This window comes from Homalodisca vitripennis, chromosome X (assembly GCF_021130785.1).
Source record: "Homalodisca vitripennis isolate AUS2020 chromosome X, UT_GWSS_2.1, whole genome shotgun sequence".
Taxonomy (NCBI): domain Eukaryota; kingdom Metazoa; phylum Arthropoda; class Insecta; order Hemiptera; family Cicadellidae; genus Homalodisca; species Homalodisca vitripennis.
The window spans coordinates 24,162,123-24,187,896 of NC_060215.1; the positions used below are offsets into that span (position 1 = coordinate 24,162,123).

Consider the following 25,774-nt stretch of genomic DNA (forward strand, 5'->3'; position numbering starts at 1 on the left):
GTTTAAGCCATTTCTACAAATCGGGAGATTTAGCTGATCATTTAGAAATTTGCAAAAATCATGAAGTTTGTAAGCCAATTATGCCGTTTCCTGGTCAAACAACATCATTTACTAATTATCAAAAGAAGTTTAACCATCCGTACGTTATTTATATGGATTTTGAGAGCATATTAGTAAAAATTTCGACATGTAAGAACAATCCACAAAGATCGACTACAACCAAGATTCAGAAACACATTCCTTATGGTTTTACTCTATATTTAGTGTCGAATGTAACCAATCGCATGTACAAACCGATGTGTTATAGAGCAAAAAATGAAGAAGATTTGCCTAATTTTCCGACAAAATTGTTTGAAGAGCTCAATAAATTATCGAAGTACATAGCTAAAAAGTATAATTCAAAGACCATGAAGCCTAATAAAATTAACTGATGAACAAGAAATTTCATATCAAAATTCTAACATATGCCATATTTGTGAAACAGAAGGTTTCGATGATGAAAAAATATTAAAAGTAAGAGGTCACTGTCATTTAACAGGAAAATTTAGAGGAGCACCTCATTCATCTTGGAATTTAAATTTGAAATTTCCTCAAAATATTCCAGTTTTCTGTCACCATATGTCAAATTACGATACTCATTTGTACATAAAAGACTTGGCTACACAATATGGGAGTGTTGATTTGATCGCAAACACTGATGAACGATTTATAAATTATTCAGTAAATTCAGGATATGGATATGAATTCGAAGGTGATAAACCAAGAAAATTTATAAAATTCTCTTTTGCGGATACGTTCAGATTCATGGCGTCACCTATTGAAAAATTAGCTAAAAATTTAAAGAAAGAAGACTTCAAGCATACAAATCATTTTATACAGGATGGAAGAATATTGAATGAAATTATAGAAAGAGAGCCAAATGACGGTGACGAGATTTTTAAAATATTGTCTGGTAAAGGCATATTTCCTTATGAATTTATCGATAATATTGAAAAACTTGATTACACAGAAGAGCTGAAAATTTAAGATTTCTATTCACTTTTGACAGACGACTGAAAATATTATCTGAAAAATATCTGAAAAATATTATCTGAAAAATTATATTATCAACACTATTTAATGGTTTGGAACAAATTAAAACAAAAAAATCTAGGAAATTACTCTGATTTCTAGAACATCCAAGATATTTTATTTCTTGCTGATACATTTTAAACTTTCAGAAAGATTTGTTTAAATTGCTATAAACTTGATCCAGCACATTATCTGACTGCTCCAAGTCTCGCATGGGACGCTATGCTAAAATTAACGAAAATCGAGCTTCAGCTGATACACGATTATAATATGTATTTGATGATTGAAAAAGGCATTCGTGGAGGCATTTCTCAATGTATTTAAACGATATGTGGAAGCAAATAACAAATACTTGAAAGAATTCGATAATACAAAGCCCGAAAACTCTCTGTTGTACGTCGATGCAACACCTTTATGGCTGGGCTCTGTCGCAAAATTTACCGTATGACGATATTAAGTGGATGGATCCGAAAACATATACAAAAGAACAATGGCAAGAAACAATTTTAGAACTCACTGGAGAATTTTTATGGCTGTATTTTCGAAGTGGATCTTGGATATCCAACGAATTTACATGAAAATCACAAGGATTTGCCTCTTGCTCCTGTACATTTTAACAAGAAACTTTGCACAACCTTACTAAATAAAACTGAATACGTTGTTCATTCATGAAATTTGAAATTCTATCTAGAACAAGGAATGGTGTTAAAACATGTAAATAGAGTTATTGCATTCGATCAGAAGCCTTTTATGAAAGAATACATTGATTTTTAACACAAATATGCGAACCAAGGCTACAAGTGACTTAAGAAGGACTTTTATAAGCTAATGAACAACTCAGTCTTTGGAAAATCTATGGAAAATGTACGAAATAGATGCGATATTAAACTTGGAAATGAAGAATTTTCAATGAAACAAGCCAAGAAAACAAATTTCAAATGCTTTAATATCTTTGACGACAACTGTATAGCGAGTCATATGTACAAACAGAAAGTAAAATTTAACAAGCCGATCTACATAGGATTTTCAGTTCTTAGCCTATCAAAATTGCTAATGTACGAGTTTTATTACGATAAATTAAAGAACTATGATCCTGATTTGAATCTATGTTACATGGATACAGACAGCTATTTTCTAGAAATGAAACGAGATCCTTATAAGATTATTAAAGAAAATATAGATGAGTTTCATACGAGTGATTATCCAAAAGATCATGAATGTTTCACTAGCAAAAACAAGAAAGTCATAGGAAAATTCAAAGACGAGCTAAATGGCGAAATATTAGAAGAATTTTGTGGATTGAGATCGAAAATGTACTCGTACAAATATCTAGACAAAAATCCAGTAAGATGCAAAGGAATTAAGAGAAGCGTTGTAAATAAAACAATAAATATCGAAAATATAAAGAGATGTTTGTTCGAAGATAAAGAAGAATTTAGAGAGATGACTGTAATAAAAAGTTACAAACATGAATTGTATATGATAACAATCAACAAACTAGCACTGAGCTCGAAAGATGATAAGAGAATTGTCCTAGAAAATAAGATCGAAACAGTACCGTATGGCTATAAAAATGAAGCGAAATCTGATATATTAGATGAATTATATAAACTTTGGAAACTTTGACGTATAAATGGAAGATGATTTAATTCACTGCCACAAATGTAAAAAGAAAACTTAAAATATCGATTCTAAGATTGTTCAAACTCAAAATGGATTGTATAGAATTGCTGCAAAATGTTCAAAATGTAAGACAAATAAAAGTAAATTTATAAAGAATCCAAATGAAAAACCTTTTAAGAAAGAATTGAAGAATAAAGAGGAGATAGAGATTGAAGCTAGAGAAATGTATGCACCCGTACGAAAGAAAATTTAAAAAGAGACAAATTATAACATTAGGAATTGATGGTTTATGGGCCGCAGATTTAGTTATAATGTCTAATTATTCGGATCAAAATGATGGATTTAAGTATATGTTAAATGTTATTGATACTTTCTCAAAATATGCTTGGTCAAGAGCGATTAAAAGAAAAAAAACTGTAAAGATGTTTAAAAACAAAGAATTTAATGATGTTTTGAGAAAATACAACGTTAAGATTTATCATACTGAAAACGAAGAGAAATCAAGTATTGTAGAGAGATATAACAGAACTCAAAATGAGAGAATGGAAGTTATTTTTGAGATTAATAAAAACTTTAAATGGATTGATATTCTTCAAAAAATAGTCACAAATTATAATAATACTGTTCATAGCACAATCAAAATGAAACCGAAAGACGTAGATAAGGATGCAGAAAAGGAGTTATTAGAAACTGTTTTCAAGTGTGTTCCACCAAAAATTCACACGAAAACTAAATTCAAAATTAATGATCATGTAAGAATTGTTAGTAAAAAACAAACATTTTCGAACAAATATAAGAACAATTGGTCGAGAGAAATCTTTGTAATTTATCAAATTAAAAACACAGATTCTGTAACTTATAGTATAAAAGATTTAAATAATGAAGAAATAAACGGAAATTTCTATGAATATGAATTGAGAAAGTCAAAGCTATAATTTTTTCTATATAAATGGAGGCTCAAAAGAAATGTTCCATGTGTCACGAATTTAAAGATTTGTCGACGTTTTCTTAAGATAAGACTAGAAAAGATGGATTAAACTATTATTGTAAGGATTTTCGAAGTAAATATAGCAAAGAATTGTACGATAAAATAGAAAAATTAACTTTAGAAGAGAAAAAATGTTACATTTGTAAAGAAATTTAAGGATATTTCCAAATTTTACGATTGGCATTATAGTAAAGATAAAAAAAACTGGCATATTGTAAAGATTGTGCTATAAGAATTCAACGAGAAAGTCCAAAGAAACCGACTCTTTGCGAGTGTGGACGAATTATTCAATGGTTATCTTCAAAAACATTTACAAACAAAATATCATAAATCGAGAGTTTAATTTCAAAATTAAAGAATATATATACCTGGTTCATTAACGAAGACAGTGTCCGGATGTACTTTTTGTAAGGAGAACGATTCGTTCTTCTTATCAGAATGTATATTTTCGAGCCTTTTCTTATAATTTTCTTTAACATGGTCTCTAATTGCTTTGATTGTGTTTTCATATTCTAAAATTTCTGCAACATCTTTCGCATTAAACCAAAATTCATTATTTTCGTCAACAATTTTTAAAATTTCTTTATTATTGAATTTGAGTTGATTATTGAGTAGATCCACAACTGACTTTATTTAGATAGAAAAAATTTAACAAGCAATTATTATTTTGAGTGTAAAGTCCAGATTCATTAACGAAAACAGTGTTTTTTTTTTAAGTTTGAAGTTAAGCTATTCAATAGGCCCCCTTGATTTATGTCTTTAAACGTTAATTTATCGTCTTCATCAACATTTAATCTGATCGCTTGCATAGTATTTTCATATTCTAGAATTTCTGCAATATCTTTAGCCTTAAACCAGATCACATTGTTTTCGTCTACAATCGTTAAGATATTCGTGTTATCAAATGTAAGTTGGTTATTGAGCAGATCCACAACTGTCTCCATTTAGATAGAAAAAAACTCAACTAGTAACTTATAATCTTAAATAAATTGTTGTTTTTACTCTCATTATTCAATAAATCTTATTCCAAAAGTGATGTATTTTCAAACAGTTTTGAATCAACTTTTAAATTTGGACAATTTGAAGCGGTCGGTGATTTTAGCACATTTCGGCTTAGGATTCTTTGAAAATGTAAATTTTCCAATCTATAAAGGTGGATTTTACATTAGTTTCATAAGAGTTGAAGATGATGATGCGATATTAAAAACAAAAACTGGAAATGATATGCTAGTTGATGGCAAAATTACAATTAACGAGTTTTTCATTAGAGTGCCGATGATTGATTATAAAACTACGAGAAAAATTATGTTGATTGATGAAATTACAAAATCTTAAAACATTATGTTTAATTTTCTAGATTGGCAATGTATTGAACAAAAAGGTATTACTGGAACAACTTATTCATTCGATATCACAAATACTTATAGAAATATTTTCAATCCCAAGTTCATTATTGTTGGTTTTCAAACAGATAGACAGAATAATCAAGAAAAAAATCCTTCAAAGTTTGATAGTTTGAATGTAAAAAATATCAGAGTAAAATTGAATGGTTCTTATTATCCAGATGAATTACAAAATTTAAACATTTCCGAAGGTCTTTTCAGAATTATGTATCAGATGTATCAAGATTTTAAGAAAGTTGACTACAAAAATATGGAAATGTATTACAATCCCAAAGAATTTATAGCAAATAGGCCCATTTATGTCATTGATACAACAAAGAGTTTGACAAATATTTCTGGTTCAAAGAACGATATAATTATCAATATGGATTTTCAAAATGCTGTTACAAATGCGATTTGTTATGTTGTTGTTGTTTCTGAGAAATTTTCATCATATGACGTAATTAAGAACGATATTAGAGAAATTCAGTAATTGATGATGTTCATATTATTCTCTTTCATTCCTTCTAAAACTTCAAAAATATACTCTTTCGCCACTGAAAAATCCCAATTTCTTCCGTAATAATCTTTATAATCATACACATAATATCCTAAACAGTTGTACAATAGAATGAAATTATTTCTATTTATCTCTGTTGTAGAAATGTAAACACAAACATCTGTGCTAAAAAATTGATATCTCGGCAGAGTTAGTTCCATAATTTCCATTTATAATAAAACATCTTTCTATATAAATTAATAGAGAACTGTATAGTCCCAACTGTTACAAGTGCGATAATAGAGGAGAAATTATTAAAAAAGTTTAGTTTGTAGAGATTGTAATTTAATTTTGTATGAAAGACCTAAACCACAGAAACGTCGAAATAAATTAACACATTTGAATAATCTGCTTAGAAAATTACAATATGGAGACAAGAAGCAAACAAAATTTGTCTCAGAATTTAGATCGAAGAATAAATATTTTAAGTTATCTCTTAGAGAAATTGAAAAAAATCAAGATATTATTTGTAGAATATGTTAGATTTGTTGGTCTAAATAAGCATATTTACTATGGACAGATATTACCTCTGATTTTTTATTATTTAGACTTAAAGTTTGATTATGACTTCAAACCAGAAATCTTTGATTATTTCATAGTACATTTGGAGAAAGTAAATGAAGAACCGCGAAAACGTTATTCATTCGCAAGTTTTTACTCGACTTCTCTAGTAAAAAAGAGCTCATTTCATTTTTTTCCGTTTATACATTTTTCATTAAGATTTCGAAGATTTTTCGTTTATTCGTAGCAGATTCAACAACATTTCCAATAGATTGATTCGAAGCAGATTTGACTAAGTTTCCAATAGACAGCTCAAGCAATTAGAAGCAAACAGCTATAGATTCGGTTATTTTTAAATCGTGATTTACAGATTCGTTTATGGTTCAATGAACAGTATTTGACATTGATTTTCTGACTGTCCCAAAAGTGAGCTAGAAACTCCATATTCATATCTACACACACGCGCACGCGCGCGCGCACGCACGCACACACACATAGTATATATATACATGTATGTATATATACATATATATATATATATATATATATATATATATATATATGTATACATACATATAACTACAATATTTATTACATTGTTAGAAAACAGAAAACACCAAATTTGAGAGATACTAGCTGGTAAGATCTGTCTATATATTGTAGAAGATTTGGGGATAGGATGTTATAATAGGGAATGGACAAGAGCACATTCCCATGAATCTGGAAATACGTTAGAAGTCTAAGAATAGTTAAAACCACTGTGCTGATCAAAATAATGGCAAATAGGATTCGTTTTACACGAATAATATATCCATGTTTGTAAGATGCAGTTGCATTGCCTCGGATCCGAAGGATAGCTTTTAAAACATCGAGTTGTAAGACGGGTTTTAAATGAACTGAAAATATGAAAGTGATGTTCAATTCAATGTGATATATGATCGATTACAATCTGAATAAAAAAATGAAAGAAAATAGACGTTCAAACCATTCAATAGAATCTCAAATGTAACAGGTGCTCATAGTTTCCAAAACAGAGATTTTTACATTGTGCCTAAGATCACGTGGAGATTGGTACTTATCACCAAACAATAATAAGTACCAATATATCTTTATTTTCAGTTCCTCAGATTATGTTTCACCGGGTTGTGAAGCCGGCGAAATAGTTTCATTCATCCACATCTCGAGACCTATTTGTGTCATATTTGTGTCTTCTGTCGCCAAAGAAACTGGATTATTTTTGTTTAATTTCTTTGAAACAATAGTAGCATTTTTATCACTGAAACGCAGAACCAGTGAATTTACAGAGCCCAACGTGCCACTAATCTAATTTAATTGCCCAATCAATTTCTAAAGTGAACTGATAATCATCAATAAGAAAATATATCCGATTCAGTTTTCTTAAATTTCTATAACGGGTGTATTAATTGTTGGTCTTTGACCCTTAATTAATAAGATAGAAAACGCAAGGTCATATATGGACGCTAAATACAGCTGTCCATGATGGACGATAATGAGTTCCAAGAGGGTGCTGTGTCAACAGTGTGATGAGCTGCGTCAAGTGGTAGTTTCAGTCAAATTACAAGAGGATGCCATAGTAGTCAGCAGTCGTGATCCACTCAGTATCGTAAATATTTTTCACCTATCATTAGTACATGACAGCAGAACGATACGAAAACGACGAGAATCATTTCCTCGACTGCACTACCCCTGGAGGGTGGTAAACAGTGAGTGGTCACCGAAGGAAATCTCACTTGAAGGCCTCCGCCACAGCAAACACGCCAACTATATGTTTTGGTAACTAAAGTAATTGCGCATTAATATGAGCAAGTTTAAAATATTTGTGACAAGGAGCGAGGTTGAGGACAACAATACGGATCTCAGTAAAATCGGGTGGGTGAGGAGAAGTAGGTATAGATCTATTTCTCTATTTCTTTCGAAATCTGACTTTCTCACAGACTCGACTCCTGAAATCTGAAGTTCAAGTCCGTCTGAAGTGATTCAAAAACAAGTCTGCGATAAAGACGTTCACCACGAACTCCTTACAATGTTTCGACATCAGAGACACCCAACTGCAAGATCTGTCTGATTGACCCAACAGCCATCCAGACGGCTAATTTAAAGTACAAAAACGTTTAAATATATTGCATGTATGTATTACACATTGGTGTATTCACATTTTTACATTATATACAGTGCATATAATTGCCGGATACGCTACTGTGAAATGTAGACGGATTTTTCACTAACCCAAGACAGAAACTTAACCCGTGAAGGACCACATTTTGACATCCCCCCAGCTATAGCTGTGTGGTGCTAGTAGAGCCACTTCTATGGAAATGGAATTGAATACGGAAATCTGACAATGCTGTGTGGTGCTAGTAGAGCCACTTCTATGGAAATGGAATTGAATACGGAAATCTGACAATGCTGTGTGGTGCTAGTTTGTTCCTACTAACCAATTCTTTCTAAGTTAGATTCTAGGTACGGTAGATTGATTATGGACAAATTTCTCGAGGATTATCAATGCATTGTGATACTTGGAGATATTCAGGGTCAAATGTGCCTCACCACGCTTGTGAGGTCCCCGATGGAAATTTTAGTCTGCTGAAGTTGTGGTGCATTGTCGTGGGAATAACACATACAGCTTGTATTACTAAGTTGAAGTGACAACATCGCATTTAGTTGTGCAGGCGGTGTTGCGATATATTTCATCTCCGAGGATGATTTAAATATAACATATTATTTGTGATAGTTGACCGACACGTCACAAGGCACAATGGCCAATGCGTTACCAGTAGAACAACGCAATAACAACATTGACCATCGCCAATAACAACGGTCGTAGTACACAACTCCGCCCGCGGCACTCTGCCCCGTAAACAACGTGTTTCTGTCTCAGCAAATACCGGGCCAGATTATTTCAATAATAGTGTAAGGTGGTTTCCTGCGGCTATAGGCGGCTACAGTGACACTGTATACACTGTTAGTTGAACACAGAATTACTGGAAATGTGTCATGCGCGTCAAAACGCTTTTATACTTTCTTCTAAAGTATGTATCCTTAATATGCGATCATCTAAATATGTGACAAAATTATCGAACAAACTAAAAACCGTTTGGATGCTTACAAGTTACGTCTTTAATGAGACATCTATAAATCTATGGCAAAAAATGGAGGTGAAAAAGTGTTTTGAGGTTTAACGTTGTTTTTATTGGGCCAAAACAAAGAAGTGCCACCAGTATGGCTGGCTCTTAAATAAATTTAAAGTTTTGTATTGGGTAAAGAAATATACAGTCCCATTCATAGTTTGCAGTTTTGATCCCGAAAGGGATTTGAAAATTTTTGATCCCGAAATTTGAGGACGAAAAGTTGTATAGTGGTCATATATTATGAGGAAATTAGTTTGCAATTTCTGTGTAACAGACAAGGGATTCAAAGATGTAACCTGTGTTTTTATACTAATTTTAAATATCTGTAAATAGCCCAGGTTATTTTGTTTATGACTACTTGGCACAGGGATTTGTGGGACTTTCTCTTGTTTGTAGTCTTGTGTTGGGTTACATCTACCTGTGTGGGAAATATGTACTTTTTACTTTTTACATGTAAGTAATGCATTTAAGGAATGCAATAGAAATGATTCTTTACATTTCATGGACGATTATTCTGTTACCCGTTGCTGTACACGTTTAGCGTGTCTTGTTAAGCAGACCTCCAAATATAAAATTCTACTGTGTAAAAGTAAATTATTCTGCAACTAAATTTTAATTAATTAATTTCAGACAGCAATCTGCTATTTTGGTAAACTCATGACTAGTGGTAGAAATCAAATCAACTGATAAATATTTATGAAATAAGGATCATCTTTGTGAAAATTGGGATAATTTTGGAGGTTTTCAACTAATCTGGGAACATCCTGTTTTCAAGACATACTGAACAATTTACTTAGTGGTTTCAAAATGTGCTTACAGTGATTTTTAAGTGACAATACTGACTGAAATTATTTTGTTCCAAAACAACTACTTAATATCCTGGTCATTTTTAGGATTATTTTGGAGGAATGGAATTTGTGTTTAGTTTTCATATTATTTTTATACTAATATCTAAGATAATTAAATGATAAACAAGTAATAGGAGTACTCCATTGAAATTAACTAAGTTAGGATCTGGACTTAATTTATTCAACTTTTCCTCATCCTCTATCTTTCCTTCTTCATGTTGTATCAATTGAAGCTTTGATATTAGCTTCACCGGATCATCTCTCTCTACCCAGCTGGAGGCTCACTGTGATAAAGTAAGATGACACAGCTGAGTTTTCCTTCATCTCACCTAATCAACTAATAGTGATGACTGTGTAAATGCTATAATTGCTACTAAGCAACTTTTGATGATACGATTAGCTGGTTCTGTGACATTCGTTCTTGGAGTTTCGTTGGTATTGTTTTCCTTTAATACTGAAACGGCTGGAGCAATATATGTTACTAAACAGTATTATTTCTTGAGTATAAACTTCAGTCTTTGCACAAAGAACCCAAAGTTTAAATGTGACGGTCTTACGTACTAGGCAGGTTTGTGCTTCCCCATTTTACCCTCCATTCTCCTAAAAACATCAGTTACAACTCTAGAGTTTGTTAACATAATAATTGGCAGTAGACACTCTTTTACTTACATTAATATTGTTATTCAAGAACAAATTGAGCATGTCAAAGAACTAAAATACTGTACATACAAATCCATTAAGATGTTTATACAATTCTTAAATTCTCTTATATGTTCAAATTTTTTCTCAAATACAGTACAAAAAACAACTATTTAAGGTTCATGACTTGATAAATGTATGAAGAATAACAACCAAAGAAAGATCTAAGCTATAAAAAAGGATTGAGTAGACCTTAAAATAAAACAAGTAGGAAGCTTATTTCATCAATAACACATCTTCCACATATTACACTCATTAAACCTCATTTTAAAGATTTTTACAAAATTAATCAAAGTAACTCTATTCTTAAGAGAAAGCTGTTTTTCAGACATTTCTACTGCAATCTGCTAAAGCAAATACAATGTTACCTAACAGGAGTTTGGATAATAACTGAATTGTAACTTACATTGGCTGAGTCTCGTACGCATCTTCGAACTGAAACATACACAACATATTTACACTTCTGCATGAGTCTTAATGCACTTTAATATTACTTTTCAAAGCGTTTGGCACATTTAAACCGGGGATAATTGCCAGTTTAAAGCGATTAAAGCTTTTCACAAGGTGTAATCCTAACAATCAACATGTTGGCCCACAAATCTAAATATACGATTCAACCCAGAGAATGGATCTTTGATCTGATTCCCTCACCAACTTTGATAAACACACAGATAGATTATATATAACTACATAATATGCTACTGGCATATAACAAGGGTTTGGTCAACCTCTTCTTAAAGTAATAAACATAATGAAAATGAATACCTGACTCTTTCACAAGTGCATGTACTTGTTACTAAATAAAATTTATGTTCCATAACATCAGTTTCTTAAAAATTAGTAACAATGCTCCACAATATAATATGCTTTATACCTATATAAACAGGGGTTTTTATATAATTCGTTTAAAGCCTAATTTCAAGTATAACCTTTATAAGAATATTAATGACAGGGAAAAAAACAGTATGGTTTTGCATTTAGATTAAATTATAATAGAGTACAACAGGTATATAACTTAAGAATTTTTCTGTTATAATATGAGTCATATCATTGTAAGTCTTTATCATTAATGTAAAAATATTCCGATTAATAATTTTAATACAGGTTTTATCGTGTGAAACTAATCTTCTATACTCAAAGTTTAAACTATATATCTCGGATCTAAGTGCAACACAGTCAACAACAGTTTATTTGTTACAAACCAAGGCTTGCAATGTAAACTACTATAGTATGTACAGTACTATAGTACTAGTGCTTGTACTGTGTGGTACAGAGCAGTAGACAGCATTTTTACCTTACAATGTGCACAGTTTCCCGCGTAAGAACTCTCTCTGTTGATTCTAACCCTGAATCACTGAGGAGGAGCCTCTTTCCCGTGCATAGTCGCATCCAGGGGGAGTTTGGGGGTTATAACCCCCCCCCCCCCATTGATACAAATATTCAAGGTAACTTGTGTTAAACTGAAAGTATACTTGTAGTCGAACAAGCAACATAGTTCAGTTTTGTTTTAATTTGTTTTGATATTTTAACTATAACAGCTGATATATAGTAACGACAAGACTCATACTTCTTAATGACGAGTACATCTGCAACCCTTGAGGGTTGCCAAATATAATACAGACATCACTTCCTGCCCTTCGGGCGAGAGGGATGCAGCGGGCAATGACAATGAATGCCTAACAGTTGTCTCTTTGTAATAAAACGGCTAATTTGAAATAGTCTAAACGTAGTTCTCATCGCTTTCGTTGTTGAAGCTATTCGTGTACTAGTGACTTGTATTATTAATGAATACAAATAGTGGTAGTACTAACAAAAATAAAATATAAGTACAAAACCTCTAGATTGCTGATTTTACCATTTAGAAACATTCTTAAAAGTTTTACTTCCTGTTACTTTTATACTTCTCCGGTATTGCATCAATCAAAATTGTGTAAGACGCATACAAAATTAAAGGCTTATAAAAACGAATTTTATAGTCGACCTAACAATAATAATAAAATAATGAACTTTCAAACCTTTGGTGGTGAACTTCTGATATATCTGAGGTTATGAAATAACCCATTTAATTTGTTTTAGTCAAATTTTCACAAGTCCATAATCAAAGTACAGAAATGTCGTGGTCATTTAAATAATATCTGAATTGAATTTTGTAATATTGTATGTTACACACTAGAACATGTTTTGTGTATACAGGGTGGAAAAAAAGTATGGAAACGCTTTCACTAATTTTGTATGGCTTCACTTATACAAATTAAATTTTGTACATCACCACTTGTATTAAGTACCTAGTTTTTTGAGACCAGTGGGGACATTTTATCTTTTCAGGGGGACGGCCCGTGAGGAGTCGGACGAAAATCTTAAATGTAAGCATAGGCCGAGTTTGGTATCAAATTAAAGGTCTAGTAATGAGAAACTCATTACCGCAAACCGCACTTAAAAAGGTTGACCCTATCCAGAGTACGGGCCGTATGAATTTCATGACAAAGAAATTTAGTAATTTTGTCTTGTGAAGTAACTAATTTACTTTCAGTAGTATGTTTTATGTCGGTTATGTAAATTTGAAAAACAATTTCCAACAAAAAATTATTTTTTTTTACCTCTACATTTCTTGGATCACAGTAAATAGGGGTTTTTCCTGTCTTGTCTTCAAGAAACTGAGAGTATTCAATAATACCACCGTAACTCCTTATCAACATGAGGTCAAGGTCCAGTCCCTCCAGCCCTTTTATCTCAGGCAAACATAAACTGGTTTAGGCAATACAAACAGTACTGTCACAGCAAAACTCCACAGTTTTGTATTTTTAATATCAGCTTGGTTTTTAGTCTAACGTTATAATTTCGTCCACGTAAGATAAAGTTGAAAGTCTTCACTAGAAGGTACTGCGATAGTTATAAATTTTTTTTACTTAAGTGTTTACATTTTATTCTACTAGTTTTAAAAGCAATGTCACACTCAGTGGAGTTTGAGAGAATCACGCTGCTTATGATGCGTGGGTATGGATATCTAGTTCGTCACTATGAAGAAACAGCGCATTTGTTTAATGACACTTTTCTTGATAGACCCCCAATTAGTAAGTCAACAGTGTTTAAGACAGTAAAAAGATTTGAAGAAACTAGAACAGTCAAAGATCGCGAAAGAAAGTGGCAGGCCTAAATCGGCAACAAATGAACAAAAATCTTTGGATGTACTCCAAACATTTGTTGAAAATCCCAGAACCTCGGCCAGAGTGGCTGCAGAAGATCTTGATATGAGCCATACCTGTGTTGAATGTTTTACACAAAAACAAGTATCACCCTTTTAAAGTAACCGTAACCCAAGAACTTGCAGAGGATTATTTTGATCGAAGGACTGAATTTTGCGAAATAATGATGAGAAAGTGTGACGAAATTCAAAATTTTTTCAAGTTCGATATTGTTTTCAGATGAAGCTACATTCTTTGTTAATGGACAAGTTAAAATAGGCATAATTGCCGTTACTGGGCCGACCATAATCCACACTGGATGATAGAAGGCCACACACAAAGGCCTCAGAAAGTGAATATGTGGGCTGGAATAATAAACAATAACATTGTAGGACCGTTTTGTGATAGATGGAAATCTAACAGGCGAAATTTATTTCAATATGTTGACAAATAACATTTTGCCAGCAGTGCGTGGTCTTCTTGGGGCAAATTTTTTTATGCAGTATGGTTTCAGCAAGATGGAGCACCGCCCCATTACTATTTGCGGGTGCGCAATCTGTTAGATGAAGTGTTTCCTAACCGTTGGATTGGTCGCAGGGGTACCGTTGAGTGGCCGGCTAGGTCACCGGATCTTAATCCACTAGATTTCTTTTTGTGGGGCTTCTTAAAAGATAATGTGTATAAAACTAAACCAGCCAACATTGAGGAGCTGACAAATCGTTTATTAGAAGAAGCAAGAAGAATTACACCCGAGATGCTTCAAAATGTGACTGCAGTAGGTTTTTATAATAGACTAGCTCATTGCCAACAAGTGTTTTTTAGGAGAGCAGTTTGAGCACCTCATTTAAAAGGTATGGTTATTTTTTGTAATACATAGATAATTTTTTAATTTAATTCTTTTGGATAATTGTGTTCTATCTATAAAGTGTCATTTTTCAGTCAGAACAGTTTACTTGAGACTGTGAAATTGCGGAGAAATAATAATTAATCAAACGTTACTTATGAAATTCAAATGGCCCGTACTCTGGATAGGGTCACTCTTTTTAAGTGCGGTTTGCAGTAATGAGGTTTCTCTTTACTAGACCTTTAATTTGATACCAAACTCGGCCTATGCTTACATTTAAGATTTTCGTCCGACTCCTCACGGGGCCATCCCCCTGAAAAGATAAAATGTCCCCACTGGTCTCAAAAACTAGGTTCTTAATACAAGTGGTGATGTACAAAATTTTTAATTGTTATAAGTAAAGCCATACAAAATTAGTGAAAGCGTTTCCATACTTTTTTTCCACCCTGTATACATTTCAAGAATAAAATTATAAATAGATAAAATAATAAAATATAATTGGTGATAATTTTCTTGGTTGCCAAAAACAATAATGAAACTCCTGGCATGGTCAAATTGTACTCTAGCAATAAGTTTTATATTCAAACTTCTTTAATTTATAATAACTATTAATTCTGGAGGGCCATTGATATATAAAATATAAGCATTTTGAAATTTTCGTCTGTTAATTTCTAATTTACTGATTAAGAAACTTTGGCTATTCACAATTAAAGATTTGTCTTTCAATAACTCTTTCATTGAATACTTTATTCAAATTTTCACGTTGTAATGTTTTTTGATACTTTTCATACTAAAAATTGTTAGTTTTATTTTTCAGGTTTAACATACTTTTTTCTACGAAACTGCTAAAATAAAAACCAAATTAGTTACCGGTACGTGAAAGATAAATAACAAACAAACAAATTGTCTGTACCGTGCCCCCCTCCCCCCCCCCCCGTCAAATCTCAGGTTGGTGCCTGTAATAGTTTGTCTAACACTGTAACCCAAAAGAGTGTCTAATATGGCAATAGAGTCCTTATTATTACTAGTATGACGACATTAAAATAGTCAAAAAACAATATATTTATCTTTTGTCGATTTATATTCCTGTACGTACATTTATTATAACAATAGTTACTAACTGATCGCTATAACGTGTTTCTGTCAAACTTTGCATGAAAATCCACAATTATACAACCAAAGTAACGAAATATTGTGCTTTGTAAATTATATTTACCTTGAAGTTTATATTTTGTATATCTACATTTCTTCATAGCCAAGTATTTGCTGTGTCTATGCACAGCGCATGTAGTGGATGTGAACCGCTCGGCCGCCGCGGTAAAAAATCACACAATTAATAATTTCATTTCTCGAAATTTGTGCAGTTGTATACACAGTAAAGATATCATATAAAAAAAAATGTCAATTTATATCCCAATGATTTTTTTTTTAGGGATGATATGGTTTGAAATTAAAAAGCATCTAAATATCAAATACATATTATTTAAGTAATGCAAATACACTCCCACATTTCCAATTACAATATATGTAATATATATGTGAAAGATATGTATCTTAGAAGCCAATATTAGAACGTATAAAGTCTAGGTAAAATGTTGAGGATGTGTCTTTTACGTATTAAGATATAACGATTTTCCTGAGCCTTTGTTATTCTCATTAATACAACATAATTTTCTTGAAATTCTTTTGTGTTATCGGGCAGTATCCAAAAGGGTACAGTTTAACTTAAGTTATAGCCGTTTTTGTAGAGCATAAAATATTAATAATAATGCTCTCAGATGTCTGTAAAACTTTCAATTTTTTATATTATTAGCATCTTAAAATATTCCGGGTGTGGGAAGGAGGCTCCAGTACCCCAGCTTGTCTGGGAGGTACGGAAAATTTCTAATAGTAATCCCCCCTCCCCCTTTAGATCATCCTACATACGCCTATGTTCCTGTGTAAACCATTACCAATAGAAACTAGCAGGTAATACTCTTTGCATTTTGTATTTGCATTCATGTGATATGCTAGAACAAATCACTTAGTGTGGTCAAAATAGTTTGATTTTTATTTGCTGGTTTAGATGACTTTCATGTAAAAGTGAAAGAATGTTTTGCTTTTATGACCATTTTTAGGTACTATACCATTACTCTTAGGTTGTGGTTTGCTTAACTAACACACAGTTCTGATTGTACGAAGAACCAAAAAAATGTGGCATAAAAAATACTAATTATTACTTTCACACGATGAATGTCCAAGACTGGCCGAGATGTCCTACATGTTGTTGGTCATTTGAGTTTCACCCACAACTTCCTGAGAGCAACATCCGACTCGTGGCAAGAATACCAGAGATCTTGTACCCAACATATCACTCCTGATCTTGGGTTCGAGTCATGTTGTACACACCAGAATACGACAATATCTGGTCTAATGGTTTTTGCCCGTTGGAAGCCAACAGACAGTTAATATTACTGAAGTTTTAATCAATAACTTTGTTAATTGCAAGCCTGATACTTAGAAAATTGATATATCTTCTTGGAGCTGACTTTACTAATGCCAATGTACAGGTATGCCTGTATGCAATGCACCTGTACTCTGTAGATCATAAATGATCAAAAAGTCATGTTAACTTTTGAACTATGAGAACAATTCTAATATACTTACATTTTGTAAAAATATTCACGTGAAAGGAAAGACCCTATTTGGTATTATTATAATTTTCAGTTTATTAAATAAATGAATTATTTTTCTCTCAAAAACAGAAGGAGACAACGATCCCCTCTCCCTTGACTGCTGGTTCCAACTTTACTTTGAACACTATAAATAATATTTTGTAATATAAAATATATTTATTTCATTGTCAAATATAGACTGCTAAAAAATTATAAAATATACATTAATGTACAGTAAGACTTTATATGTTTGATTGATACCAGTTTGAGAAGGCAAATGTTCAAAAGCTACTTTTCTATGCTAGTGGTCTATTACATGGTTCTAGCTCTTGACCTGAATCTGTTATGTGATTGCATTGTATCAATGTATATTTTTACAGATAGTACAAGACAGTTTTAAAGTGTTGTAAACTACATGGGGTTTAGAGGTTTAGATTATTATTATCTTTTTTACAACTTTTGCATTCATTTAAACACAGTTACACTGACTTTAAGTTAATCCAGTAATTACAGACATCCTGGCGGCTTATCATGAATGTACTCGTATAAAGAAGTTAAGGTCAGATATTGAGCATCTCAACTTTTGATACAAGAAATTAGATATGAAAATAAATGTTTTTCCATTTCTCATTCCCAGACTACTTTGATATTCTAATTTGTAAATTACAACAAAAGATAGTAATAATATTAGAGTAAACTGCATTATTTATCAACTAATTTTCTTCATAATGCATATGTATTCATTTCCTAATAATATCAATGAACATCAGCGTTTTTCATGAGATACTGTACATGTTTTTTTCTCATTTTATTTTTAATACTTGTAAATATGCTGCATATTTGATCTAATCCAGTACTGGTACGAAATTAATTTTATATAAAACAATTTCCATTATTTTTTACAAAGGTATTGACTATAAACGTGAGTTCTCAATAATCGATTAGATTTTTACTTCTATTAATGATAGGTCCATCCTAAACTTTCAGATCTGTTCAGCCAGTACATTTCTAAACACTAATATGAATCTCTACATACCCTTGCACTGTGAACTTCATGACAGTTTTCACTCAGCCGACAATTATTATTAAATGGAAATATGCTAAAAACTGTACAAGACTTTTTCCAATCCCATCTTAAATGTGGGGATAAGAGATATTGAAATACAATACGATAAGATGAGACATCTATAAATAATACTGACTTGCTTAATGAAAGTTGGTCTCGTATTTTTCTGGTATTTTATAAATCTGGAAAGTATTTAACTTTAAAAAAAATCAAATTGGAATACAACATTTTGAAACTGTATTTTGGCTCTTTTCCTAGCACATTAATATTTTGAGCACACCTTGTTTTCCAAGGTAGATTCTGTATTAACTATTACAGAAAAGCACATTCTCAAGTTGGTACACTTTTAAGTGCGGAAATAAATTGGACTAACTGTGTTTGCTCCCTGCTCTCTTTTACAGAGAGTAAAATTTTGTTTGTACTGAACAACTTCTTAAAATTGTTTCCGACTAACCCATAAAAGTTACATCATAATATGTTATGGTGATGAACATTAAACAATTCCTTACACTCAAAATAATTTACTTGCAATAAGGGGTTTCTCTGACAAATGTTTTCATATAAACATCAATCAATGTAAAACACATCATTTAATTTTAACCTATATAATTGTGTCTGGATATAAAATTAGTAAAACAAAGGGACTTATCAATTTCTCAAGAGCAATATGTCAAGATAAGCTACATGCATTAGCGATAAAACCTCTTTCAATAGCACTTAAATTAAGATTGTATTGCATTAACAGACTTTTGTTTCACTTTAAATTCAACCATAGTAAAAATGTATTAATATACAATTGCACCTGCTCCATAACATTGCATTATAAAACAAAAACACAGGAATAAAATGTTGCATGATCTTCTACGTCTAATACAGGATCTTAACCATCAGCAAGACAGAACAGTCTTTTTGAAAAGTTGGGAGGGGAAGAAAAGTCTCAATATCTCACTTATCTTAACAGACTTGCAAATTCTTATTCAGTATTTAAATAGGTTTTTATACACGTTTAGCCAGCAATCAAAAAACAACATTGCGCTTACGCGTTTTGATGTTACATTACTGTCAAAGCAGTACTAAAAATTGTTAAAATGTTTCAGCACTGCGCATGGTCAAAAATTAAAAACAAAAACACGGACAAATATATGAATACAGACACGAACACAGAATTAAAATATTTTGAAAACATTCCAAGAACGTTTGGAAGGCCTAGCGGTACGACTCGGCAGTGGGTGGACAGGAGCGAGACTGCCAAGTTTGTAAAAATATTTTAATTCTGTATCTCTGTTTTTGTTCTTACTTTATGACGACGTCCACTGCTGAGAGGTTTCCATGCAGCTGTGGAGAAGATACATTCTATTTGTCAGTATAATACGATTCAGTCATGAGTTTCTTTCCTATGAATGTTATGACATTTTAATTAACGGATAAAGTGACATAACCTAAAAGGGAAAAATAGTACTATAACGACTTGGATTGTTGATATTAATATTCCAGAGTATTAATATTTAAATCATCAATAATACATCCAAGACGATATAAAATATTTTTTGATTAGTAAAGATTCTAGTGAATATTAAGTACAATGTATTACTAAATTTGTTAACTATTAAAAATTATCTGGTTTGTCTAAAATAAAAATCACAGTTCTAAATAAAAACAATGGATTTATTTTTAACTGGCAAAATAATAAGTTCAACGTTTCAGAATTTTTATTACTCTATTTTCCACAAAGAATTGACAAACCTTTTTGTAAATTTAAAAATTCCTTTGGCAAGAAATAAAAATATTAATCAAATATATCAAACTAAAAATCAGAGCTCTCTTCTAAAATAAAATAATAAAGTTTTAAAATAAGAATGAAATACCACTTGGAAATAATAAAAATAAAAAATGTTCACTTCTAAGTTCACTCAAAATTCAAAATAAAAATTTCAACTTCTCTTTACACTATTTGAACCTTAACTTTCATGTCTCTGCAATTCAGATTACAAGTCTCTCTCTAACAATTATTAAAGTTCAATTAATTTTCAATTAATAATTCACAATAAAACAGTTCCAGTTAAATATTAATAAATTACTACCTTTTCAAATCTCAATTAAAGTTATTAACAAAGTTCAATTTTAATTCACTTCTCTTGCAAGCATGAACCAAATGTAACTTGTATGATTCTATTATGCTCTATTGTTCTTCGAGAATAAGTTATTCAGATTGCTCTGTAGTTTCTATGAATTTAATTTTTTCCTATAAAAAGACAACAAAATTAATTTAAAATCAGATCAGGATGACTATTTCAATAAAACGTACAATAAAGTGGTGCTTACCTCAAAATCACTCGCGGAAAAAAATTTAAGAAAAACGGCGCACTGCAATTAACTTTACTCACGAAAATAACCAAAAGAAGGGCGAAAATTATGAGCGGGCGCTTAAATACTTCCCTTTCCAATCACCTTTGCAGGACATCCGTGGAGCTCTCTCATTGGTCCAGCTGTATCAAACCAGGAGAACAATACTCACAATAAGACAAGTTCTAATCAATTCAAGGCAGTCAACCTGCCTTCCTAACAATTTAAAACTACCAGTGCTAACTTGCCAAAGGATTACATGTTCGATTTTACCCTGACATTTCACAATCTAATCTAAAATTAAGTCCCAATATTTCGATCCCAAAATTTTTATTTAATTTAAGTTTTAATTTTAAAAAATAAATCAATGTAGCTTTAAAAACGCTACAAGTACTTATCTACTACTTACCTCATCATCAACTTCGATGTCATCCACATCCATGGTGAAGCTGCCAGTAAAGGGTAAGTCTGTGAACAATATATACCCACTTAAAATTCCCTTCCTCAACTCTATAAAGAACATAATTACTTTTCACTTTACAAATGGAAAGTTGACAATAATCATAACAATATATTTATTCCACTAAACTGTGTACAGTCCACATCTATGGAGTACAACTCATAAAATAATTTCCCACCAAATACTAATAGTATTGTTGGACTCCTCTAGAACCAGTACAAATTTAATCTGCTAAACAATTTTTATAATCAGTCACACTTTTCAGACTTGAAAACAATAAAGTTGAGCAAATTCGTAGCAATCTTTTGTGTTTTGTATTTCATATAACATTATATTGAATGTCATCAGTTAATGACATTCAAATAAACTAAGTAGCCTTATAACATTTTTATTTATTATATTAGTTATATTGACGTTGTCTATAGCAATTGTAATATTGACAAATGACAATAAAGATATTCTGATTCTGATTCTGATTCTGATAGTTTAAACTACTGTACTAGGTTTGATACAACACTTATTTGCCCAACACACACTTTGTTAATAACTTCCCAGATTGCAAAAAATGTTATTTGTAAAATACATATTTTTAGTAACACTGAAGACAGATTTGTTTTGTATCCTTTCCATAACTGGTGTAATGAAAACATGTCATTTTGCAATCTGGGTGACAATTTGTTGCTGTTGACTTCAGTGTGACCAGTGCTGTGTTTCATATGCAGGAGCGAAACTCTATAATCTACTCCCACCTAATCTGAAAGAAGACAATCCTGAAATTCTCAAGCGAAGACTGAAGACCTGGTTGCTGAGAGAATCAATGTACAGCCTGGAAAAATTTGTGACATGCTGTAGAACATCCCAAGGAGAGACATAACCTTATGTATTACTTAGATTTAATTTTTTTTATTTGTTTTATCGATTGTTGACCCTTATTCTGTACTTGATGTTCACGAATAAAGCCTACTGATTGATTGATTGATTAATTGTAGCTTATCATTACTTTGACTTAATCTTTAATCTAAACTGGGTTTGGCCAATCATGCTTTGCTACAGATCTACAATGTTACAAATCTAGAGGTGCAGATGCTTGTATATTACGGATCTGAGATATGAGGTGGTCCATAATAATGAGGTGGTCCATAATAATGAGGTGGTCATTTGGGATAATTATTAAAACTCCTTCAAAATTCTAAGACAAACAAAATCTGTGCAAATCAGAATTAGGAGTCTTTTGAAAAACTGTTAAAAGAACTCACATTTCTCACAATGCCTTATATTACATTTCTGAAAATATATATCTTTTTTATCGTATTGAAAAGTTTTAGGCCAAAATATTATGGTCCTCGCTATAAGAGGCTTAGTTGATGTAGAGAGTATTTAAACGAGAATTTCTCAAAGCAATTAAAACTAATCATTGTGTTAGGTACCTACACTGGATTAAGGTCTTTATAGTAGCTAGAATACATAGCGTGAGATTACTTACAAAATGTTTATCTTCAATAATTTGTTACTGACAAAAATCTGAATATTGAGGAATGTATACTACAGTGATGTTCATAATAGTAGACCAATTTGAGAATTAACTAATTTAAATCCATATTGGCAACTAGTACACTCAGTTACTGATTGAATCAACTAGACACAGTACTGTCACATAAAAATGTTTCACTCAAATTTGAAGTAAACTTCCTGAGAACAAATTAACTGTGAGTCTAAGCTTATTTAACCTGAATTTTATGTATAAACAAACAAAAATTATTTTGTTATCCAAAATTAAATTTAAAATGTAAAGCTAAAAAGGACAGTTTTCACATTTTCCAATATAATTTTTGGTTTAATTAAGAAGGCACTCGGCCTCACCACTGATTTTGAGAATAGACCAGGTGAGGCAGACCACTTGTGCGGGAGAATCGTTTGGTGTATTGACATAAAATAGAGTGTTGTCCCCATAAGTTGCCCATAGGGAGTCCATTGAAAATATGTTCATCAAAATCTATGTACAAGGTGTTCCAAAATTAAGAGTCAAGTGTTTGAATCTAAAAATTTTTAAATGTAAGAATAGGGATAATTATACATAATTACATTAAATGTCTTGTTAAAAGAAACTCATTAGCGAAAACAGAAGTCACTTATCTCAACCCGTTTAAAAATGGCAGCCTGTTATTATGAAAATTTCTGAAATTTACAGTACACTCTTGTAGCGTTTTTAAAGCTACATTGGTTTATTTTTTAATTAAAACTTAAATTATATGAAAATTTTTTAAAAGAAATATTGGGATTTAATTTTAATTAGATTGTGAGAAGTTAGGGTAAAAACGAATATGTAATCCTTTGGCAAGTTAGTGCTGTTAATTTTAAATTATCAGGAAGGCGGTTCACTGCCTTGAAGTGATCAGAACTTGTCTTGTACTGCAGTTACGTTAGATCTGAGAAGGCTATTGTTCTTAAGTTGGATACGGCTGGGCCAATGAGAGAACGCTGTGAATGTCCATCAGAAGGAGGAGAAGGGGAACTATAAAACTGCCAGCTCATAATTTTCGCCCTCTTCTTTTGGTTATTATCGTTAATTAAGTTGATTAAAGTGCGCCGTGTTTCTAAAATTTTTCCGCGAGGGATTTTGAGGTAAGCACCAAATTTATTGTACGTTATATTGAAATAGTCTTCCAGATCTGATATTAAATTAATTTTGTTGTCTTTTTTATAGGAAAAATTAAATTTATAGAAACTAAAGAGCAATCTGCATAACTGATTCTTGATGAACAATAAAGAACAATAGAATCAAACAAGTTGCATTTCGTTCAAACTTGCAAGAAAAGTAAATTAAAATTGAACTTTGTTAATAACTTTGATTGAATTTTGGAAATTTAGTAATTTATTAATATTTAATTTTAACTGTTTTATTGTGAATTATTAATTGGAAATTAATTGAACTTTAATAATTGTTTGAGAGAGTAGTATCTGAATTGCAAAAACTTGAAAATTAAGGTACCACTAGTGGAAAGAGAAGTTTAATTTTTTTTATTTTTGAATTTTGAGTGAACTTAGAAGTTAAAATTTTTATTTTAGTTATTTCCAAGTGGTATTTGATTTTTATTTGAAAACTATTTTATTTCAGAAGAGAGCTCTGATTTTTAGTTTGATATATTTGACTGATATTTTTATTTCTTGCCAAAGGACTTTTTAGTATTACTAAACAGGTTTGTCAATTCTTTGTGGAAAATAGAGTGATGAAAATTCTGAAATATTGAACTTTTTTAATTTGCCATTTTAAAATAAATCCATTATTTTTATTTAGAACTGTGATTTTTATTTAAGACAAAACAGATAATATTTAATAGTTAAAAATCTAGTAATAAATTTTACTGAATACTCACTCGGAGCTTACTAATCAAAAAATATTTTATATCGTCTTGGATGTCTGAATATTAACCCTCCATCAGACACTTAAAATTAGAAACACCATCCGGCGCTCACGGAGGTTTCCTCCAGGTTAGCGAATAATGGATATCATAGTCGTTTAAACTGTTTTTATTTGTTTAAAAATTCATACTGATATAATTACAATGTAATATATTCATTTTTAGAAATTAAATAAAAATTACTCTCTTATGTAATGAATTTTCCAAATAAGAAGTTCAAAATCTTAAAAAATGTTATTGTATAATAACAACATGATTTATTTTAAGGAATAATGCAATTAGTTGTAAAAATGTTTAACCTACTGTAATAATATATGGAAATTAACTTATTTTTTAACTTCTTACAAAAACAACTTACTTCAGTTCTTGAGATATTATACAATTGTAATGTCAATTATTACTCTGAAATAAAAATGTATTCTTTACTAAAATTTGTTTTAACACACTACACAAAGTTTCAAAACATTTTCCTTCTGGTTCTTATAACGACAATGTTCACTCCATAAACAGTACTGAAATGTTCCCTAGCACACGGGTACTGTACTGACAAGTCTCTCGTCTTCATTCTCCATTTCACAAAATTCAAATAAAATATATTGTAAAACTTAAAAAAAAAACCATCACAGGTCACACATTTAGGCGCACACACGGATTATTACTCTATAAAAACTAAACACAATAAGGCGCTCACGGAGATTTCGTCCAAGCACTACAAACACAACATCGGGCGCTCACGGAGGAATCGTCCAGTCTCGCACGGAAGTAGACCTCACACTGACAGATTTTGACAAAGATAAGCGGGAGGCTATTGTTTTCGCTTCCCCTGAAAGATGCTCGTGAATTACACTGCGGGAAACGACTGCCAACATCAGAAAAGTAGTACTACTATTTTTAATAATAAAAAATACACGGAGGAAAACTCCGTTTAGCACCCGATGTAGGGTTAATATACAATCCAAGTCGTTATAACTCTGTATTTTTTTTTA

The 25,774-nt window shown here is 31.4% G+C and overlaps 1 protein-coding gene across 1 annotated transcript in view; it reads right to left on the reverse strand.

Moving 5' to 3' along the window:
* Positions 1–25,774, reverse strand: part of LOC124368792 (tetratricopeptide repeat protein 39B-like) — an 82,227-nt gene that overhangs the window by 54,118 nt on the left and 2,335 nt on the right. The window contains exons 2-3 of the mRNA XM_046826166.1: positions 21,319–21,377; positions 11,227–11,255 (exon numbers count right to left, since the gene is read on the reverse strand). Of these exons, the coding sequence (XP_046682122.1) occupies positions 11,227–11,255; positions 21,319–21,351 (62 nt within the window). The 5' untranslated portion in view covers positions 21,352–21,377. The remainder of the gene's footprint in view (positions 1–11,226; positions 11,256–21,318; positions 21,378–25,774) is intronic.